We start from the raw sequence: 18,564 nt of genomic DNA on the forward strand, positions 1-18,564 counted from the left end.
CACACACACACACACACACACCTCAGGGCTTATTCTGATTGACCAGCCTCACAAAACTTAAATTATTTATTAAGTAACACTTTTATTCATACAAAACAAAACAAAAACAACAGAATATATAAAGAAAAGTCACTCTCATGCCTGGGAGTTTTACTATTGCTCAAAATTGCATTAGCTGAGGAAATGGCATGTGTACAATTTAAAAAAATAAAGCGAATTCGAGTGTTTCACACAACCACGCACTCCCTTTGTCCTGTTCTGGCTTCATATACTATGCAGTAAAACAAACTTAAAAAAAAAAACAAAAAAAACCAAAAAAAACCCAAAACAAAACAGAATGACTAAAAGTGTCCTCCCCTATACCAGCGCTAAAAGCTACAAACATAAATAATAAAAGCACATTTGTTTGGCTTTTACATTACACAGCTTCAAGAGTCCATCCAGTGTCCACTTTTCCTTTTTTTGATTCTGAATGTGAGAACAAACAAAACAAAACAAAAAACAACAACAATAACAATGACAACATCAATAACAGTAAAGAGAAATGAGAGCTTGCTGTGGAGAAAGGAGTGAAAAACATAGGGGACAAATACTCCTGTGTGTGTGTGTCTGTGTGTGTGTGTTTGGTCGCATCTCCCTCAGAGCTCCTTGAAAGCTTGCTCGCCCTTGTGGAAAAAAATCATGTAACATGTGTTAGGTCCTCCTGTGGGGGGTGCTGTGTGCTGCTGGGTGGGTATGGGTACTGGCGGTCCATTGCAGGCAAACCGAGGGGGGTCTTTATTCTTTAAAGTCTCTCTCCTCACTGCACGAAGGAACAGCTAGGTTGGGAAAGCCAGGTCCAAGATCATGGTCACCACCGTGTACCACAGACACAACACACTCTCTCTCCTTTGTACACACACTCCTGTTGCCTCTGTGCTCACAAAAATATGCACAGTCAGCCAGACCCAGCCACCCCTGATGTTTTTTTTTTTTTAGGTGGTTCGTTCCTCCCCGTCGGTCTCCTGCTTGGTCCTGCGCAGGTTGCTTTTCATCTTCACAAACTCGGGGGTGTTCTCCTGTTCCTCCTCAATTTTCTGTTGCTCCAGTTCAAGCTGCAGGAATAAAGACATTAAATTCACATTTACATTTACACGAAACTCAAGTTTTTCCAAAACACATACAGACAGCTTAGCAACTCAGATAAAGTTTTGAAAAAGCCATTGTACACGTTGGGATTTATGAGCGTGTAAATGACACAATGTCCATCAATCATTTACCTGCTCTAGTTTCTGTTGTCTTTTCATGAGCTCTATCTCCAAGTCACTCCTCTTCTTGTGGGCTTCTTGCTCCTCCTTCTGTTGCTTGAGAACTTGGTCCCTCTTTCTCTTTTCCAGAACCTTCTGGAGCTCAGGTTTGTTCTGAGGAGCCAGACCCCTGTGCAGAATCCATCAATGAAACAGCATGTCAGCTTCAATCAACACATGCTGATGTCACTGCAAAGCCTCATTCAGAAGGAGACTGGCATGCAAATTCATGCGTAATATATGACCTTATTCTGTTTTGACATGCAGATTAGTATTAGACTTTCGGATTAAACACGGCAATCGTGTTACAGGAAAGTTCTGATTCCCAGCAAATCGCAGATTGCTCTGCATCAAAAAGAATTGCATAAGATGATTTTTGCCAGCACAGGAAATGACTTTGAAAGAGTGGGCTGAAACCATGGGTGAGAACTTGGCTGTTTATTTCTTTCCCAGTTGCCTTTTTTTTGGTCTTTTAGTATCAAGAATGATTGCAGGGAAGCATACGGCACACACGGAAAATGTCTTAAGTCACTGCAAAACCAGTGGGACTGTTACACAACTCGGTGAAGACATCTCAGTAAAGTGAAAGCCTGAGGAGCAAAGATGCAAAATATTATGTAATCTGCTAAGCTCTTCCAAAATCATGACAAGAAAAAAAAAATGCACACACACAAAACAAAAACAAAAACATGTTGTTTGGGGTTGAGGGGGTAACAGCAAGTTTGGGACGTGGGGATATTTAAGAACAGATGGATTGAAGTCATCTATAAACAGACAAAAACTAATAAAGATCAAAGGATTAAGGGCAAATAAAGTGGCACAGTAGAAGGGGGAAAAAAATACTGTGCCTGGTCAAAAAATCCAATCTCCATGCCCTTTACTGATTTAATTTTTTAAAACCTTTAATGCAGATTACCCAACACTCCAACTGATTTTTCTTTCACTATGACAGCCTGAATCTACACAGGCCACAGATGGTCTTCAAAGAAAACACAGCGTCCCTTACCTGGATACATTTTAGCAACAGCACTGCCTTAATTACATGCATTATTAAATCAAGACGATTACATAACTGAGCTCACCGTGTTCCAAAAAGCAGTGGGAGTTAATTTACAACAAGGGTCTGTTTTATCAAGAGTCACTGCTTCAGTTAAATGCCCTGTTTTGCGTCAGTAAGGGTCTTAGAAAGCTCTTAGTGAGCTGAAGCAGGGCAGAAGGCCCAAGATGTGACTGGGTGGGCTGATTTTAAGTACCCTCACGTAGGGCTGGGCCATATTATACCGTTCACGGTAATACCGGTATAATGTTAGGCAACGATAGGAAAATGAAATATCGCGATAGAATGGGAGTAAAACGCGCATGCGCAGTGCCTTTGTTTTCATACCCTCATGGCCGATTGTTGAGTGAAACAGATGAACCAGAATTGGTTTGTAAAAATGGTGCAACTTCCGTGATGTGGAACTGGTTTGGTGTTTGTCCGTCAGATACACGACAAAGCACATTTTTTTTGCAGAACATGCAAGCGGCCGTCGTTATTGTCATATTTGTCGGACTAAGATGCTCTTAAATCTGGGAGTAATCTGGGTCCTAAACTCCGTATGCTTCAGGTCAAACAACACTGCAGCATCACTTAGAGTTAAAAACTGTCTAAATTCTTTCATCTTTAATAAAACGATCAGCATTGCTGCTTTACCAGGTGTAACTATAAAGTTTAACTTCCAGGCATCCATGAAAACAAAAGTTATTACATTTAACGGAGTTAGAAGTTAGCAGGAAGCTAGCGGAAGTTAGCTCGCTAGTTTCGCTAGTTACCTAAGCATGATATAGCATGTTCTGACTGAGAGATTTCTGAAAAAAATCAAACGTACAGCTCTGCTATCACTTCCAACATAAATGAAGACAGGAAACTAAACAGCAGTGACGTTTGTAGGGTTACTGAAGTTGGGCTAGCTGCTATATAATGATGTGCTACGTGATCGCTAGCGACACAGCTATGTTAGCATAACATAAACAGTGAAGCTGGAGGACGAACACTAACACTTTTCCACTTATAAAAGTTAACGTGAAGGTTCTTCATGGTTAGAGACAAATGCAATCGCATGGCAGGATACTGTAAACGGACCAAACTTCAGTCAGGAGAACAACTGAGATAATCCATCCACAATACACTGCAACAACATGGGAATAGAGCAGCTGCCAGAGAATTCAACATTAATGAATAAATGGTACAGAAGTGGAGGAAGCAAGAAGAATGAGTTTAATAAAGTTTGATTTATCTGACTGCTTTGTTTCGCTTAATGTGCCTTATAATCCCGTGCACCTTATGGTCCGAAAAATGCGTACTGCACACTGCAGTTTAATGTTGCAAAGCACCTCTTTTTAACTTCAGTGGATATTATACATGGTTATGCTCAGGATATGTCAGCCCATTTCTACTGGAAATGCCTTTTGGTTAAACTTTCAGCAAGGAATTAGCATTTGCACTGTTACATTTTTATAAAGCTTTAATGTACATAAAAACCAGCTTCTTGTTTAAGTGAAAATAAATGGAAGGTTGTCTTTTTGCGCTAGTAATGTTGTGGAGTTGTATTTTGTCTCGCATCAATTATATCGTCGGTTATATCGTTATCGCAAATTTTCAAATATATATCGTGATAAATATTTTTGGCCATATCGCCCTGCTCTACCCTCACGCAGAAGGGGTGGACGCCAAGGTCGGCGACAGCAGTAAGACAGGCTACAGTACAAAGATGCTGACTTCATTCTTCTCTCACCGTGGGCAGTGTTTACATAATAACTGACCTATGCACACACCCCACCACCAAATGCATGCCCTCAGGCAGACTGAGAGGAATGTGTGTTCAAAATCCCACACATCACTACCTCCATCTGATCGAATGCCTGGCCAGTCATGGTGGCTGAATTTCTCAAATTCCTTTGTTTGTGTAGGAAGGTGCCATTACAGTTAAGGTAGCCAAGGCAGAGAAAGGCCCTCAGCTAGAGACAGTTTTGTAATCTCTGTTACATAACATATTTTTTTTCCTCTCCGTTACAAGCATCCATCCATGCATTCATCCAACCATCCCACTTTCATCACTGTGACTAATCCACTTTGCAGGCCAGCTTTCTATACCTCAGCACACGATAAAAGCACAATCATTAAAGTTTATTCCCCCTTAAAGCTGGTTGATGCTTGTCAAAATCCTCTGTCTAGACTATTAGAAGCAATATTTTGCAGCAGTTTGAGCCGAAAATTTTTATTTTCTATTTTTTTTAGAATTTCATTTCTCTTTGGCCCGTTTCCTGCTGATTCTTAAATGCCCTGCTTTAATCATTACACTCTGGTTTAAGACAGACCGGAGAACTGCTGCTGTGATGTAACAGCTGTCACCAGCATGCGTGTTTACAGAGCTATTTATAGTTCAGGCACAAAGCTGCTGGCACTGTATGGTGTGATAAAATACAAACATCGAGTTTGAAAGGGCAATCATGGGCCCCAGTATGTATGTGCATTTAAACATGCTAAGATATAAACGTATGCATACACTGATTGATGCTCAGAGACTTACAGACCCATAAAATCCTTTGTTTCATGTAATATCAGTAGCCACGACTGGATTTTCCTCCATGGCATATATCTCTGACTTTTACATAACCAATATTTGCCAAAGGTTTTATATATAATAGCTTCTATGAAATGTTTTATATCCCAAGCCTCACATTACACTGCTGCTGGGAACTAGATGGACCAGTGAAGTCAACCACACTGACAGCAGTGGCATACGGTAGCATCAGGGTCGTTGACATGGATACAAAAAGGAATTAGCAGAAAGTGGCAAAGTTACTGGATTCACTCATCCTCCATTAGTGAAGATAAAACTAAATTATCCTGAATGTGGAACCGTTCCTTCTTATCACAAGTTTGTGTTACACCCAGAAACAAACGGGGATGTTTTATTGTCGTTCTAGAAACTATTGGACTTCAGTGGCCTCTCACTATAAAGTATTATCTATCTTGATACTAGCAGTATTAAACATAAGGAAATCTTAAATATTGCTTTATGGCTATGACTATTAAAGGCATAGGGGTGCAGCTATCTTTGTTTAACACTTAACTGCCGTTCTAAAATATAATCTTGCTGTTGGTATCAACAAAAGGGAGGTAAATAATCTCTCTGAAAAAATGTTTTGGATTTACCACATGTGGTCACCAAGTGACAGCTAGGAGTGAGATTCAAGGTATTTTTCTATCTGCTGACCTCTTCTGGTTCATGAGCAACTCTCTGTGCAAGTCCTGGTGATTACGGGAGCTTTTCACTGGGTTGATCAGTTTCTTGGGCTTGATGAGCTCATCACAGTCTTCGTCCATATAGTCCGGTTCCGCCATGACACTCCTCCCTGCTGACAGCGACAAACCAGGATCACAGGGATCTAAATCAACAGGGGGGGGGGGGGAGAGAAAAAAAAGAGAGACTGATTTGCAAATCAGGATATGAGCATCTGCCAGATACTCTGGCATGAGCTCAGGGTTTTTCACTGGTCTCTATAGTGATGAAGGGACTCAGCACTGGAATTACGTAAGTGTTCCACACTGAGTGAAGAGGAACATTTCATCCCCTTGATGGATGATATAAGAAACATATGCATATTAATGAAGGGACAGTAATGGGTACAGCCCTTAAAAGCCTAATATCTTTCTGACACACAGTGTCATGTAAATATTCCAGAAACTACTAAAGCACAGAATTAGCCCAGAGAATCAGCCTACAGCTGTCTGTGGGCTTGAAATAAAACCAAGTCACATCTGTGAACTCCTCCAGATGTGAACAGATGTTTGCTTTGGTCAACTTTACAGAAGGAGCAGAAACCATAAAGTAGAAATTTCTAGCAACAGTTGCAAATGGAGTGTTCACCTATTTTCATACACACAACCAGCATGTCAAAAACCCTCATTATGAACCATTATAAACTACGGTACAGAAATAGCAGGGGGTACTCAGGGTCAGCACGGTGTATATTTTTACTTATTTCTTCATTTAGCAGTGCTCTAGTTAAAGCTGTGATTTACTCCAAGTTTGATCAATATCTCTTACAAGTTGCAATGTATGCATGTAACACCATACCTTTTATAGCAGTTACTGTTATCGATCTACCTATCTGAACTCACGGCTCACGTGCTCCACTTCAAAGAATGACTAATCAGGAACTTCGGAACGATGCGCATAAAAATCCCAGGATCCAACCGCATGACAAACATACAACAAATGCACTGAGTGATACTTGTGTTTCTTTAAAACACCGACTCTGCAAGCTAAAATAAAAAGGACTCACTACTTCACTGTTGAGCTACTGTTTGAATTAAAGCAAAAGAATTACATAAATTGAAAATGAAATGATAAACTCACCCTGCAGATGAGGAAAGACGGGGTATCTGAACATTGTAGCCATCTCTGTTATTTTGATTTGGGATGTATTCTCCAAGAAAAGCTATTAAAACACGCTGTCCTCTTTCCCTCTCTGGCTCTCTTTTTTAATTGGTATCTCGTAAAGCCTCGTGCTGGAGTCGTGCTTTGTTCTGCACAGCTGTCTGCTACTGAGCTGGTTGGAGTTCAAAGTCTGTTTTACAGCTAAGCTCACACAAACCCTCCTTCCCTCGCTCGCTCGCCCCCTCTCTCTCTCACTCTCCCTCTCTCTCTGCCCCCTCCCTTACCTTCATTGTTCCATTCACTTTTAATACACACCTCTGGCAGTTTATGACTATGCACAATGTTTCACTTATCAAATTTCATGCTACCTTTATCTTTACTTTTTACCTTTATTAATACAATATGTATTTACGACCTCTGTTAGCTTTAAAACTGTAAAATTATTAATTACTCGACTACTAAATGATTATTGAATGGTATACTCAGACAAAGTCATGGTTTCCCGGTCTGACGAATGGCTCAAACTCATAATCAGGTGTTTCTTCAACTGATAAGGACTAAAGAATGCTGCTTTTGATCTTACAGCCAATCACAGTTACTTGTTCCAAAGACGCATCACACTGCATGTGCCAGACACAATGGCAAAACATGCATTCAAAAGCATTGACGCAATGAGTTACAGTCACCACTAGAGGTCGATATTTTTGCATCCCCAGGAGCTAAATGATGTCAGTTACATAACAAAGAAGCCTGGGATAAACACCTAGTGTGTGGCTGCACTGGGTGCAGAACAAAGAGAGAGAGAAATGATACAGAAACATCCTTGAAGAATATTATACGATATGCTGGTAATAGTACAGTTTTCCTGCCTGGTTGTCATGGTTGTAAACAATTCCTTCTAATCTCAGATGAGTAACCCTGTGTTTACCAACCCATGTAGCCATCACAAACCTATGCATATAACTAATTTAGAAAAGCAACATAAATAACACTGGTCACTAGTTTAGTTTACCACTACTTTCACAGACATCACTGACTCTAATATTGTGAGGAACCTGGCAGTCAAAGTGCATTTGTTTTTGGAACAGGAAATAGTGATAGTGATTGTAAATGTGAGAAGGGGAAGAACTGCGTGATGCTGTAATCAGGAGCTGCGTGAACCCGCACATGATGGGCACATCAAAGGGTGGCTTCTGTTAATGCTGAGTTGGACGGGTACAGGAACTTACAGACTGGCAGTGTTGTCACAGTGTCCGTTTAACACATCTGCTCCTGCTTCCTCTCTGCCCCCGGGGAGAGGGGAAGTAACATAAGGAGTTCAAAAGGGACCTACAACCTCAAGTTCGAGGACTGCTTAAAGTCAGCTTGATCACCGGTGGTTCTGCATGTTTATTTGCTCCTTCTGGCTTCTTTTTTAAAAAAAAAAAAGCTACATGTTACAGTTGCACACCTAAAATCTAAGATGGGTACAGACAAGTTAACATGTTGTCCCTTAAGATCCCTCTGACTGCAGCTGCTTTGCCCATCGGTGGGGTTAAGAATGAAATAACATTGTCACTAACAGCCACTAAAATGTATGTAGTAGATTGCACGTGTTAATATGTGCACCTCCAACTCCACCACATCTCAAGATAACGATAATAATAATAATAATAATAATAATAATAACAACAACAACACACAGGTTTTTTTTTAAAAAAAAGCACTTTCTGCTTTTTCAAGAATCCCATTAAATCCCTCTGTGTTTATTGGTTTTGGAGACACACCCTTACTACTGAGACAGGCGCACACACACACACACACACACAGATAATGAGTCTCCATTCCCCAAGATGTCCAGGAGAGAGCGTGCAGTACTAATATGATTCAAAATATCCGAGCATCCAGCAATAAAATGAGACAGAAAAAAAAAGTTGGTGAAAACAATGGGAACTAGAGAAGAAACAGAAAACTGGGTCAGAACAGAGTCTTGGAAAGGAGAAAAGCAAAAGCGGAAAAAGAAACTTCTTTCTCCCAGCTGTCCTCATGAGCTGTTCTTGTGTTGTAGGTAATCACACTTCTGGATTAAGTAACAGGGAATATCTGATTGATTAAGTGAGGAAAAATGCCAACAAAAAGATAAACAGTAGTGCACAAGGTTAAAACCACGAGGAGGCTTAAACACACACACACACACACACTTACTCACATCTTGCTGACACAAGTTCGTTCTTCTCACTGTATAAAAGCGATACTTGTTTTGCTTTTGTTGTCGTTTTATTTTATTTTTTTTAAAAAAGAGGAAGCAGTTCAATGTGTTTGCACTGTGTGAGAAAGTGTAGTCCACAGTGGCAGGCTGCATTAGAGCTGATAGAACGACTAGAGTGCCAGCATTGTGCCAAGGAATTGCATCATCATGGCCAGCTTTGCTATATGAGCTAACACGCACACAGACTTACATTCATTATATGGACTCATTTCTCAACAGCCTCTAAGTTGCCATGGCGATCAGCCACCACCCACAATTTAGTGACACAGCACTGTGATGCAGGACTTGTGAAGACGCTAGAACATTAAAATAATTTTAGCACTGAATTAAAGCCTTAAAAACAATGTTAATGTGGCTTAAATTGTTAGCTTTGGGAAAACAATGGGAAAAAACTGCATCATGTAAAAATGTGTTACTTACAACAAAAGCCATCAGACTCTTGAGTTGGGTTCAGAAATAGCTTCTTTCAGTTAATTTAGAGCCTGCATATTCACCCTTAGTCCTTAACTTACGCACATATGTGCATCCATTAAAAGAATAAAAACAAAACAGAGCACAGTAATGAGCATGGAAGGGGATGTTAAGCTGGCCGGGAAAACAATACTGTGGATACTCTAAGAAAAAAAACACAAAAACAAAACAAAACAAAAAACAGACAAATGAAGGGGATTGTTAGTGATGTGAACATGATTAAGGAGCAAAGAAAAAGTAGATGACTATCAGCATGACTAACAAGATAGGGCATGCAAAGACACTGACAGCCATACTGAACGATGACATGGTTTAGCTTTTCATGAGTCACAAACGGCCCTCTTCCTGGTGCAGCTTTAGAGACAGAAAATGAAGGCAAGGAGAGCAGCTGGTGGCCTGCGTTGCCATCTGACCCCACCGTTCTCCTTCTAGGACACAGGCACAGACCATCCAGAGATCTGCACACCACAGGGTGGGGTTGGGCAATCAACTGTCATTGGTAGTGAACACATAGCTGACCACACCCACTACAGCATGTGTGAGCCAAGATCCCCCCCTTGCAATTTCCAGTACAAAGGTACACAGGGGTTAGGCTTAAGAAAAGCACTGATCTGAGATTTAGCATCCAGTTTTGATGTAGGCTTTGGCAGCTTATGTAAAAAAAAAAAAAAAAAAAAAAAAAAAAAAAAGGGATCTAATTTTAGGAAGAGCCAAGCCTGTGTATTGTTTGACTTTGTGTTTCTTGGTTAAATACGATAAAGAATCTGAATATTAATTGCTATTCAGGCCATATATTCATATATACTGACATATGTTGATTGTAGATTCATATGAGCTAAAGAAAAAAAAACAACAACACATTAACATTTAATAAGATGCATATGATTGTGGCCATAAAAAAAAAATTAACATTTAATCTTATACATCTTGCTTCCTTGTCCCATATAGTCTGCTTTTACTTTGGACAAATCCTCTATATTCCACTCACAGATGGGAGGTCCACCCCTCAGGGGAAATTACGTCATCAATACCCCTGAAGCAACCCCCACACCCCATTCTGTCCCTCTTACACACACAGACACACACACAGACTCTCTCGCCTTGCTGTGTGTCACAAGCTGTACAGATCCGGATGTGAATCTCCTAGCCTCTCTGTTAATGAAGCGGCCATTCAGCCATAAATAGGGGAGGCCCTAATTAAAACGCAGAGATAGATGGGCTTTTAACGGACAGCTGAGGGAGGATGGGGGTGGGATAGCATGGCCCTGTGTGTGAGTGTGAAGAGAAAGTGACTGAAAAAGTGAATCACAGAGTTGACGGTCTACCAGTGACCATGAGATAATTTCCCGTATGGGCTCCCTGTACAGACGTGATAATTCACAGCCTTACCACATGACAACGAATAAGTCATTGTGGCAAGCGTGCTTACTCTCCTGTACCTACAAACACGTTCAAGCTGTCATCTTGAAACACATACCACATACCCACATTTATTTTTTGTGTGTTTTTTTTTGTGTATTTGCATTTGTAGGTAAAATCATTTGAGTTCAAATGACTATCTAGGTAGTGCTCATCATATTGCAAAGGAGCCAGTAAGATAAGAAGAAAAGATGGCCACTGGCATGATTTTGTCTGAGCTCAATGCAAATACCACTCTTGCCACCCGCATCAAGAGTTTCAGCTTAGACCAACGACTCTGGGTATGTCAGAAAGGGTGCCACACAATTGCTACCGAGAGAGCAGAGTGGTGAAGACACGGCAACTTTGGAGCGATTATATATTTAGCCAAGTACGACAAAGAAGAAACATACAGTGAGATTGAAAAGGGCTCCTCAAATGTATTCCGAGTTTGGGGGTTGAGATCTGTTTTGTGTTTTCTGCCTTGGGGTGGGGGTCTATAGCAGGGGAATTTAGGGGCCTCATCATGTACTGACCTCCAAAAGCACCCGGACCGCTCCCACAGTACAATGATGTCACTTGGGAGATGCAGGGGTATGGGAATTTACAATCTGGGTTTTAGGGTTCATAAACCACAGATGTGCAAACATGGAGAAAACACCCACACAAGGAAAGGATAATGTGCATCATGTGACAAAGGCATGAGCTGTGCTATGCAGTATGTGTCTGTGCACGTCGGGTGCTTGAAAAACACTGGAGGCATCAAGTCAGTACCAGGCTGTTACAATGACAACAAAAATCACCAATACGCCTCCCAGCCAAAGGGTTCAATCAGGGCATTTGAGTTACTGTTACTCTCTTTGGCAACTTGATACTTACTGTAAATACATTATTTTTGTTTGGCTTCTACTCCAGTTTACAAAATATCGATAGCTTCTTTGTATTGGTCTGATAAATCTTCCACTTGATACAACAGCTTATATGGGCTTACTGCAAACAAACTAGAGTTAGAAAGCATATTTATGCTCCATATACAATAATCTACAACAGAGCCACAAATATTTTGGTTTTATCTCAACAAAAAAATAAATAAATAAATAAGCGCCTTAGCAGATACTGTATCCTTTAAAAAATTTTAAGAGCTTTGCATGTTTAAAATTAAACCTTATTATCTTATCTTATACTGCTCTAAGGGCTTACAACTGGGCCTTGGTGCTGCTCCCTAGTTAATCCACTGTTGTAAATACAGCCTTTGGGCAGCTCCCTCTCTACACAGTTCTTTCTGGGAGCAAGAACAATGTGTCTGAAATGATCACAATAAAAGAGAATAATGGCCCCTCTCTGTGACTTAATACAGATTTAAGAGTAGCAGTCTGAAGCCCGAGCTTTTGGCTTGTAAGGATCATTTGCAAACAGGACATCGTTATCTGAAAAAAAAAAAAAAATGGCCATGTTGAAGAAAAAAAAAAAACAAACCCCATCAACTATTGCATCAGTACACATGAGGTCGAAAATTAGGAAAGGCATAATAGGTTAATTTATTATATATAAACAAATATCTCTCTCAATATATGTCAGCTTGTCAAACCCTCTCATTATAACTACAATATTGGAAAATATTTCTTCAGAAATCAGGCTTTAATACTGACTCTAAATGAGGAACTAAACTGTTCTTTCCCACCAATGCATTTGTTTTATATCAGACAATTTCAACTATCGGAACAGAACAAAGTAGAGGAACATGCATAATTTTACTTCTCCTGTCTGGTTCTAGTTCTCAATTAAAACAAACAAAACTGGCATACCCAGCGCACACTTTGGCAATAACTGTATGTGCAATTGTTAATGTAGTTTTGTGGCTGTGTTGTAAGCTGCACTTGAAAATGGTTGTCTCTTGTGGCTGTAATTCTTTTATCTGTCTGTGTTATCTTCCACTCCTTTTTGTGTCTCAGCTGCAATTTGTCTTGCCTGATGATAACACAAGCTCCATCTCTTAAGAGTATCCTGATCTTTCAAATGTCTTGACATGATCAGATGAAGCAGATACTGGTAAAATATTATGTATTAGTTGTTAAGATTTTACTTAAAAATGTAATTATGCTTAGCTATGACCTTTCTCTCGTTGAACTGAAACATGCCGAGTTAGACAGTTTCTGTTAAGCACAGAACTGAAATTGTTCCATGCTGTGGCTCCTGTTGCTGCACGGTTTGAGCCCCCGGGGTGAGGCAGATTACAGGATGAATGGGATGGATTGAAAAGGCACAGACACCACTTTGAGTCACGCTGTGGGAATGTGATGAAACTGCACACTGATTATCGCCTTGGACGCACAACAGCAAATACATGTATGGACACAGAGACCTAAATATATTCAAACACTGACATATTTAAGTGAGAAACATTTGGGTGTTTTTCCTCCTTCAAAAGGTTAAAATGAAACTGCTGACAACCGCATTCAGGGCATATTTCAGGAAGGGATACAATTTGAGGTCACACCTGTTAGTCAAATACAAAAGGCTCGCCTATATGCTCACAACTGGCACTGACACATGTTCTTGTATGTATATGTACAGACCTGATGGGAACAGGTGGAGAGATGAAGATCACAACACATGCATAAGATCCAGACTTATATACCACAGGCACAGCTGAGATATACGCACATTTCATGTAGGTCCTCCTTACTGAGACATAAGAAAGAGCCACACACACACTTTAAAATACATTTCCAATGTCTGTCTCAATAGTGGTGTGAAAGACATGCAGGAAAATAAAAAATATATAATTGTTTTGTCTGGCTAAGAAATAAGAAGTCTTTGTTATGGCTCTGTTGTCTGTTCCTGCTCCAGATTCAAAGCTTTGTGCTTTACTGCTGTTTTCCTCATATGGAGCAGGCACGCCCATCCTCATCGACTACTGGCGGAGCCCATCTGGGATCTCACATCTGATTGGCTGGAGGGCACACCAGGGAGTATTTGGGAGGTTCTCCTTTGTTTACATGCCAGTAAAGAAACCCCCCAAAACAACTGTTACCTTGAGCGACCAGACAATCTTTAGTTAGCCAGACAGACAGACAGGGGTGCAAGCTGACTGTGCGGGCACACGCATATAGAAACAATAAGGGTCCCAGGTATCCAAAAAAACAGGCTAAATGAGGAGCTTTGTTCTCTCTGATTCAATTAAGTGTGCTCGTCATGACAGAAAATGTACCTGTCCTAAGTAAAATGTATCTGTATAAATCTATTTATACAGGCCTGTATAAATAGATTTATACATGCATATTTTACAGACAGAAGTCTTGATCTTGTGCTTTTGCCTGATGAAACTTCCAAAATCAAGTATACGCACCTTGAAATCGCAGTCATTTTCAAGTATTAGTAGAATGGGGATCTCTTCTACTGTGGAAGTGTAGCTATGTTCCTGTTTGTGTTAAAGAAAGGACCATATATCTTGATATGGGCTTACAATGAGCTTAATCCAATACATTGAGCTCAGACTCCCAATCGCGATATAGCCGCAAGGAGGAAAGCATTTAGAGTCAGCGTGCATGCCATCCATTCTCCAATGCTATGCAAAGTGGTCAGCACAGTAATGGTGCTTTATTGTGATTGAAGCTCTGGCGTAACAGCAGGAAAATCAATGGGATTCTTTGAGAGGCAGAATCGCTGTAGGTGTGTGCACTTGTCTCTGCTTCAGGCTTTCCTTTCCATGCACCTTAATCTGTCTTTCATGAGTAAATCAGTCTTGAGCATGCTTAAACAAGTCTCTCCATGTCTGAGTTGCCACAGCCCCCCCCCACACAGATGTGCATGCCACACAAGTGCTATATCAAGATACTCGGCACCTGAACCGTGACACAGCCAACTGTAAAACCGCTGCAACAAAACTGAAGCCGAGTGAAAGATCCTTCGTCGATCCTGCTTTTGGATTGCATCACTTGTGTTTATGTTGCATCATAATATTTAATTCAGCCTTTACGGGCGCAAATTGTTTTTGAAAAACTGTAGAGCCAGATTAAAATGCTAAGCAGCTCTCTAAAACAGTTGTAGAAAACATATTTTAAGAAAGCAGGCTTAAGGAGTCCTTTAATGCAAACCAAACATTTTGGTATTTTATATAATGACACTGAACTAACTTTATTATTAAACCTTGAGGAGTACACTAGAATAAGTACAACTATTTTGGCTTTAAGCCTGGAAACTATTTAGCAAATGCTTAATGTCATTTAATCATTGCAGTTAGTAGATGATGGCTGATTGAATACACTGTCCTTACACTTGCTGATATTCTTTAATACCTGCTTAGGAAAGGACAAAACCAAAAGACCCAAACAAATTACTCTAGCAAACATCTTGAAAAACAAAGTATTCCTATGACATAAGCATCAAAACAGGAGCACTGTGGCACATTTGAAAAGCTTTAAATAATATTACATACGTTAAAAGTGGCACTGGACAGAGTGAGGTGGTGTTTGGTAAAAATGCTTGAAGACTTTACTAGAGATCCTCTGAAATCTTTCTTAGTTTACAGGCTAATTACAGGGTTAAATGCTTAAAAACATTTGGTACAAGGTAGTCTTCACCAACAAGGCCTGAGCTTGAGCTTTCCTGACTCAAACACCTTTATTTTCCTGAGGTCGGTTTGACTCCTTGACATGGTCTCTAACTCTGTAATGATATATCTGAGAAATGCACCAAACCACTAATGGACACTTGCTATTATAGAATGGAAACTCAGATATTTCATTCACATATTTAAATTCCTTTGAGTGCAATGATAATGAAGCAGGCAGCTTTTCAGTTATAACACCCACCACACACACGCACACATACACAGTGACGGCATCAGCTCTTACGGGAAGACAGCAGACCTAGTAAGAGAAACAGGAGAGAGAGAGAGAAGAAGGAAGGAGGGGGTTCAAAGATCAGAAAACAGATGTAAATCGTTTCGCAAACTCTCCTCCAAATGACTAACACATGTGCAAAACTTTCCCCTCCCTTTAGCACAAACACCCACTACCACACTCTTAGAAGCCATTCACCTAAACGGCGACAAACTCACTCAAACCACCTGCTTTTATCGCCTCTCTTCTCACTAAAACATCAGATCGCCAGAGTTAAACTACCTCACCTTAGGTCTACTCTGCACTATTTACCAAGCTGCTAGTTTGCCTCCACCCAGCAATCACACATACATGCGCACACACAGACACTCAACCCTCTAGCTCCAGCTGGGGTTTGCCCTGTTTGCTTACTGTTGTTAAAATTTAACAGAAACATAATTCACTATCAAAAAGAAATGCCTCAAGTTTTAGACTTGCAGACCTGTTGCCACTTTAAAAATAGACACTCTCACACTCACATGACAGTTGTTCTGCCTGATGACAGCACAGGCCAGTTTGTCAGTTCTGAATGAAGCCATGTGCTTAGACCTAACCACTCCTGTCCCATTCCACTCAGAGTCTGACTCACTGATTCAGTCACCCATAAAATGTGGTCTCTTCGCATGTCATTCGTCTCTCCGATTGATCTCCTTTCAACAGTAAATACTGAAGTGCTATGTACAGGTTATGGTAGCTGATAATAAAAATGGAACAACGAGAAAAAAAACAAACAAACGTCTGGTGGTACAAACTGTAAACACAAAATACATGGTTTTGGGGTAAAGGATTATGAACTGGCTTAAAAGCAGGAGTACCATATGCAGCCTTTGCATTGGTTGCATTTTAAGCCCTCACAGGTTCACACAGATACAGAAGGGGAACTATAATAAAGGCTTTTCCCCTCTGCTGTTTCCTCAAAGTATCAAGTGCCACAAACGCTACCTGCTCTAAGAAAACCAAACTGTTGTCTGTGCGTGTGGAAACAACAACCTCAACGTGTTTGTTCCTCACTGTCCCGTCGGCTACAGTCATGCGCCGCAACAAAAGGAGACAATGAAACAAGAGTTTGTATTTCTGCAATCTCATCCTCTCTCTTCTCCGGCTTGCTCGTTTGCCCTTAGACACTTTCTAGTTTCGAAACCCCAAACCGGTCGCTTAGCTATACCCGCGCCGCTTTTTTTGTTAGTGCACTTGTGAAGCAAGCTCACGAGAAAAACAGCACGAGCTCCAGCCACGCACGCACGCGCGCGCATACACACACACCTACCTCAAAGTCGAAGCCGACGCGACTTGTCCAACTCGGGTTGTTTAATATTTAAAGTGACAAAGTGGTTTGAGCCACATCGGTGCGTCTCCGGGTCACTTCTTGGGGTTGAGGTGTGTCTCCCTGTGGAATCTGTTAGCTCCGGCTCCACATACACTCAGTCAGGACCCATAGAAAATGTAAATTTAAACGGGGTGGGAGGGATGGAGTTACGTCACACAGGGGCTCCTCCTCCTCCTCTTTCTTCATCTGCTCCGGAGAGAAGATGAGTGGGGACTCCTCGAGCTCAGGGCGGGGCGTGCACGAATTGAACGTTACCAGGTTTCTTACTGAAAACTGGGCTATAGGTGACATGTTTATCTAAAGCCAGTGGCCTTGTAAAAATTATGTAACGCGTGGAGGGACCAGGCATCAACAACTAAATCTTCATAAATCGTGTGACACACAACATGTATGTATGTAAACAGAAATTTCCCAGCCTCGTAAAAGCATAAATTGAACTGTAATTTGTTTTAGGGAAGTTCTGATATGCAATCTTTTTTATTCCTTTTGTGCATTCTCTTTATCTTTTGCAATAACTGCTTCCTGTTATTACAGCTGCTAATCACTCTGGCGATCACCCATGTGAATACATTGCTTGATAGCACACTTGTTTTTTGTTTTTAAGGACAAGTTTTCATATGTATTGACTTTCATATGAGCTAACTGAGATCTTGGACATTATCTCAATATGTAAGAACAAAAATGCTGTGTTACCACACCTGATCATCCACATAATATATCTGGTATTCTATAACAGACTTATTGTGTATTAAGCAGGCCCAATTACATGTGTAACTGTAAAAATCTGTTTGTTTCTGTACTTTAAAGTTGCAACAATTTTCACTTTGAGTGGAAAAGGGCCCAAAGCTTTTCTTAAAAACGTCCTTATGACCTTTACGACACACCGTTCTGTGGCAGAGCTTCTCTTTGATTGCAACACATCAGCCTGCTGCCTGTTATTTTTTTCTGCAGAATGAGTATGCTGAGCATTATTTGTGATAAAGAGTAATCTGCTTACTGATAAAGGGCCTGTGGATCTTCTTATCCCCCCACCCTTGTCCTTCTGTTAAATCGGCTCACTGAAACCCCTAGTTTCATGGTGATCTGTCCCTTTACATTGCCTTGCTTATTTCAGGGGGAAAACCCTATGTTTTTCTTGGCTACCTCTCATTGTGTTGGATGTCCATTTCATAAAGCTCTAAATTCTTGTACAACTACCAGACCAGGCTTACTGGAAATCACACAGACACACACACAAAAAAGCGCAAAATGGCCCAAGGGTCTGGTTTGAAATCTAAACACGTGGGAGGAGGGGGGTCCAGAGAAGCAAAACATTCCTACAAAGCTTGTCATAACCTAAGACAGAGGTGACTAAGAGTTTTCTGCTGAACAATGGGGTGAATCACGAGAAGGGTCATCACTGGCAGAAAGGACACTCCCTCCAGAGACCACCACACTTAAAGCAGAAAGCATGCAGGAAGCAGATGTGCGTAAGTGTGTGACTGTGGTTGCATGTAAGAGAATAAAATCTCTATGAAAAATCAAA

The 18,564-nt window shown here is 40.7% G+C and overlaps 1 protein-coding gene across 2 annotated transcripts; it reads right to left on the minus strand.

Annotated features, from left to right (window-relative positions):
* Positions 1-53: 53 nt before the first annotated feature.
* On the minus strand, positions 54-17,154 carry fam107b (family with sequence similarity 107 member B). Of its 2 annotated transcripts, none has more exons than XM_080876661.1 (4): positions 16,980-17,154; positions 5,546-5,717; positions 1,260-1,416; positions 54-1,094 (listed from the first exon to the last, which is right to left on the minus strand). In XM_080876661.1, the coding sequence occupies exons 2-4, from the start codon at positions 5,671-5,673 to the stop codon at positions 975-977; spliced, it is 405 nt and encodes a 134-aa protein (XP_080732787.1). In that variant the 5' UTR covers positions 5,674-5,717; positions 16,980-17,154; the 3' UTR covers positions 54-974. The 2 variants fall into 2 exon arrangements, with proteins under 2 accessions (XP_080732787.1, XP_080732786.1); XM_080876660.1 differs by lacking the exon at positions 16,980-17,154 and adding an exon at positions 6,692-6,874.
* Between the last annotated feature and the right edge of the window lie 1,410 nt (positions 17,155-18,564).

The sequence above is a fragment of the Rhamphochromis sp. 'chilingali' genome (assembly GCF_963969265.1).
Source record: "Rhamphochromis sp. 'chilingali' genome assembly, chromosome: 2".
In the NCBI taxonomy this organism is placed as follows: Eukaryota; Metazoa; Chordata; class Actinopteri; order Cichliformes; family Cichlidae; genus Rhamphochromis; species Rhamphochromis sp. 'chilingali'.

Excerpts from the sequence above, each read along its gene's own strand:
- fam107b (XM_080876660.1), bottom strand. The coding sequence starts at position 6,734 with ATGGCTACAATGTTCAGATACCCCGTCTTTCCTCATCTGCAGG. Across the intron at positions 5,718-6,691 it reads CGTCTTTCCTCATCTGCAGG|ATCCCTGTGATCCTGGTTTG; the intron begins GTGAGTTTATCA and ends CTGTTGATTTAG. Across the intron at positions 1,417-5,545 it reads TTGCTCATGAACCAGAAGAG|GGGTCTGGCTCCTCAGAACA; the intron begins GTCAGCAGATAG and ends GATTCTGCACAG.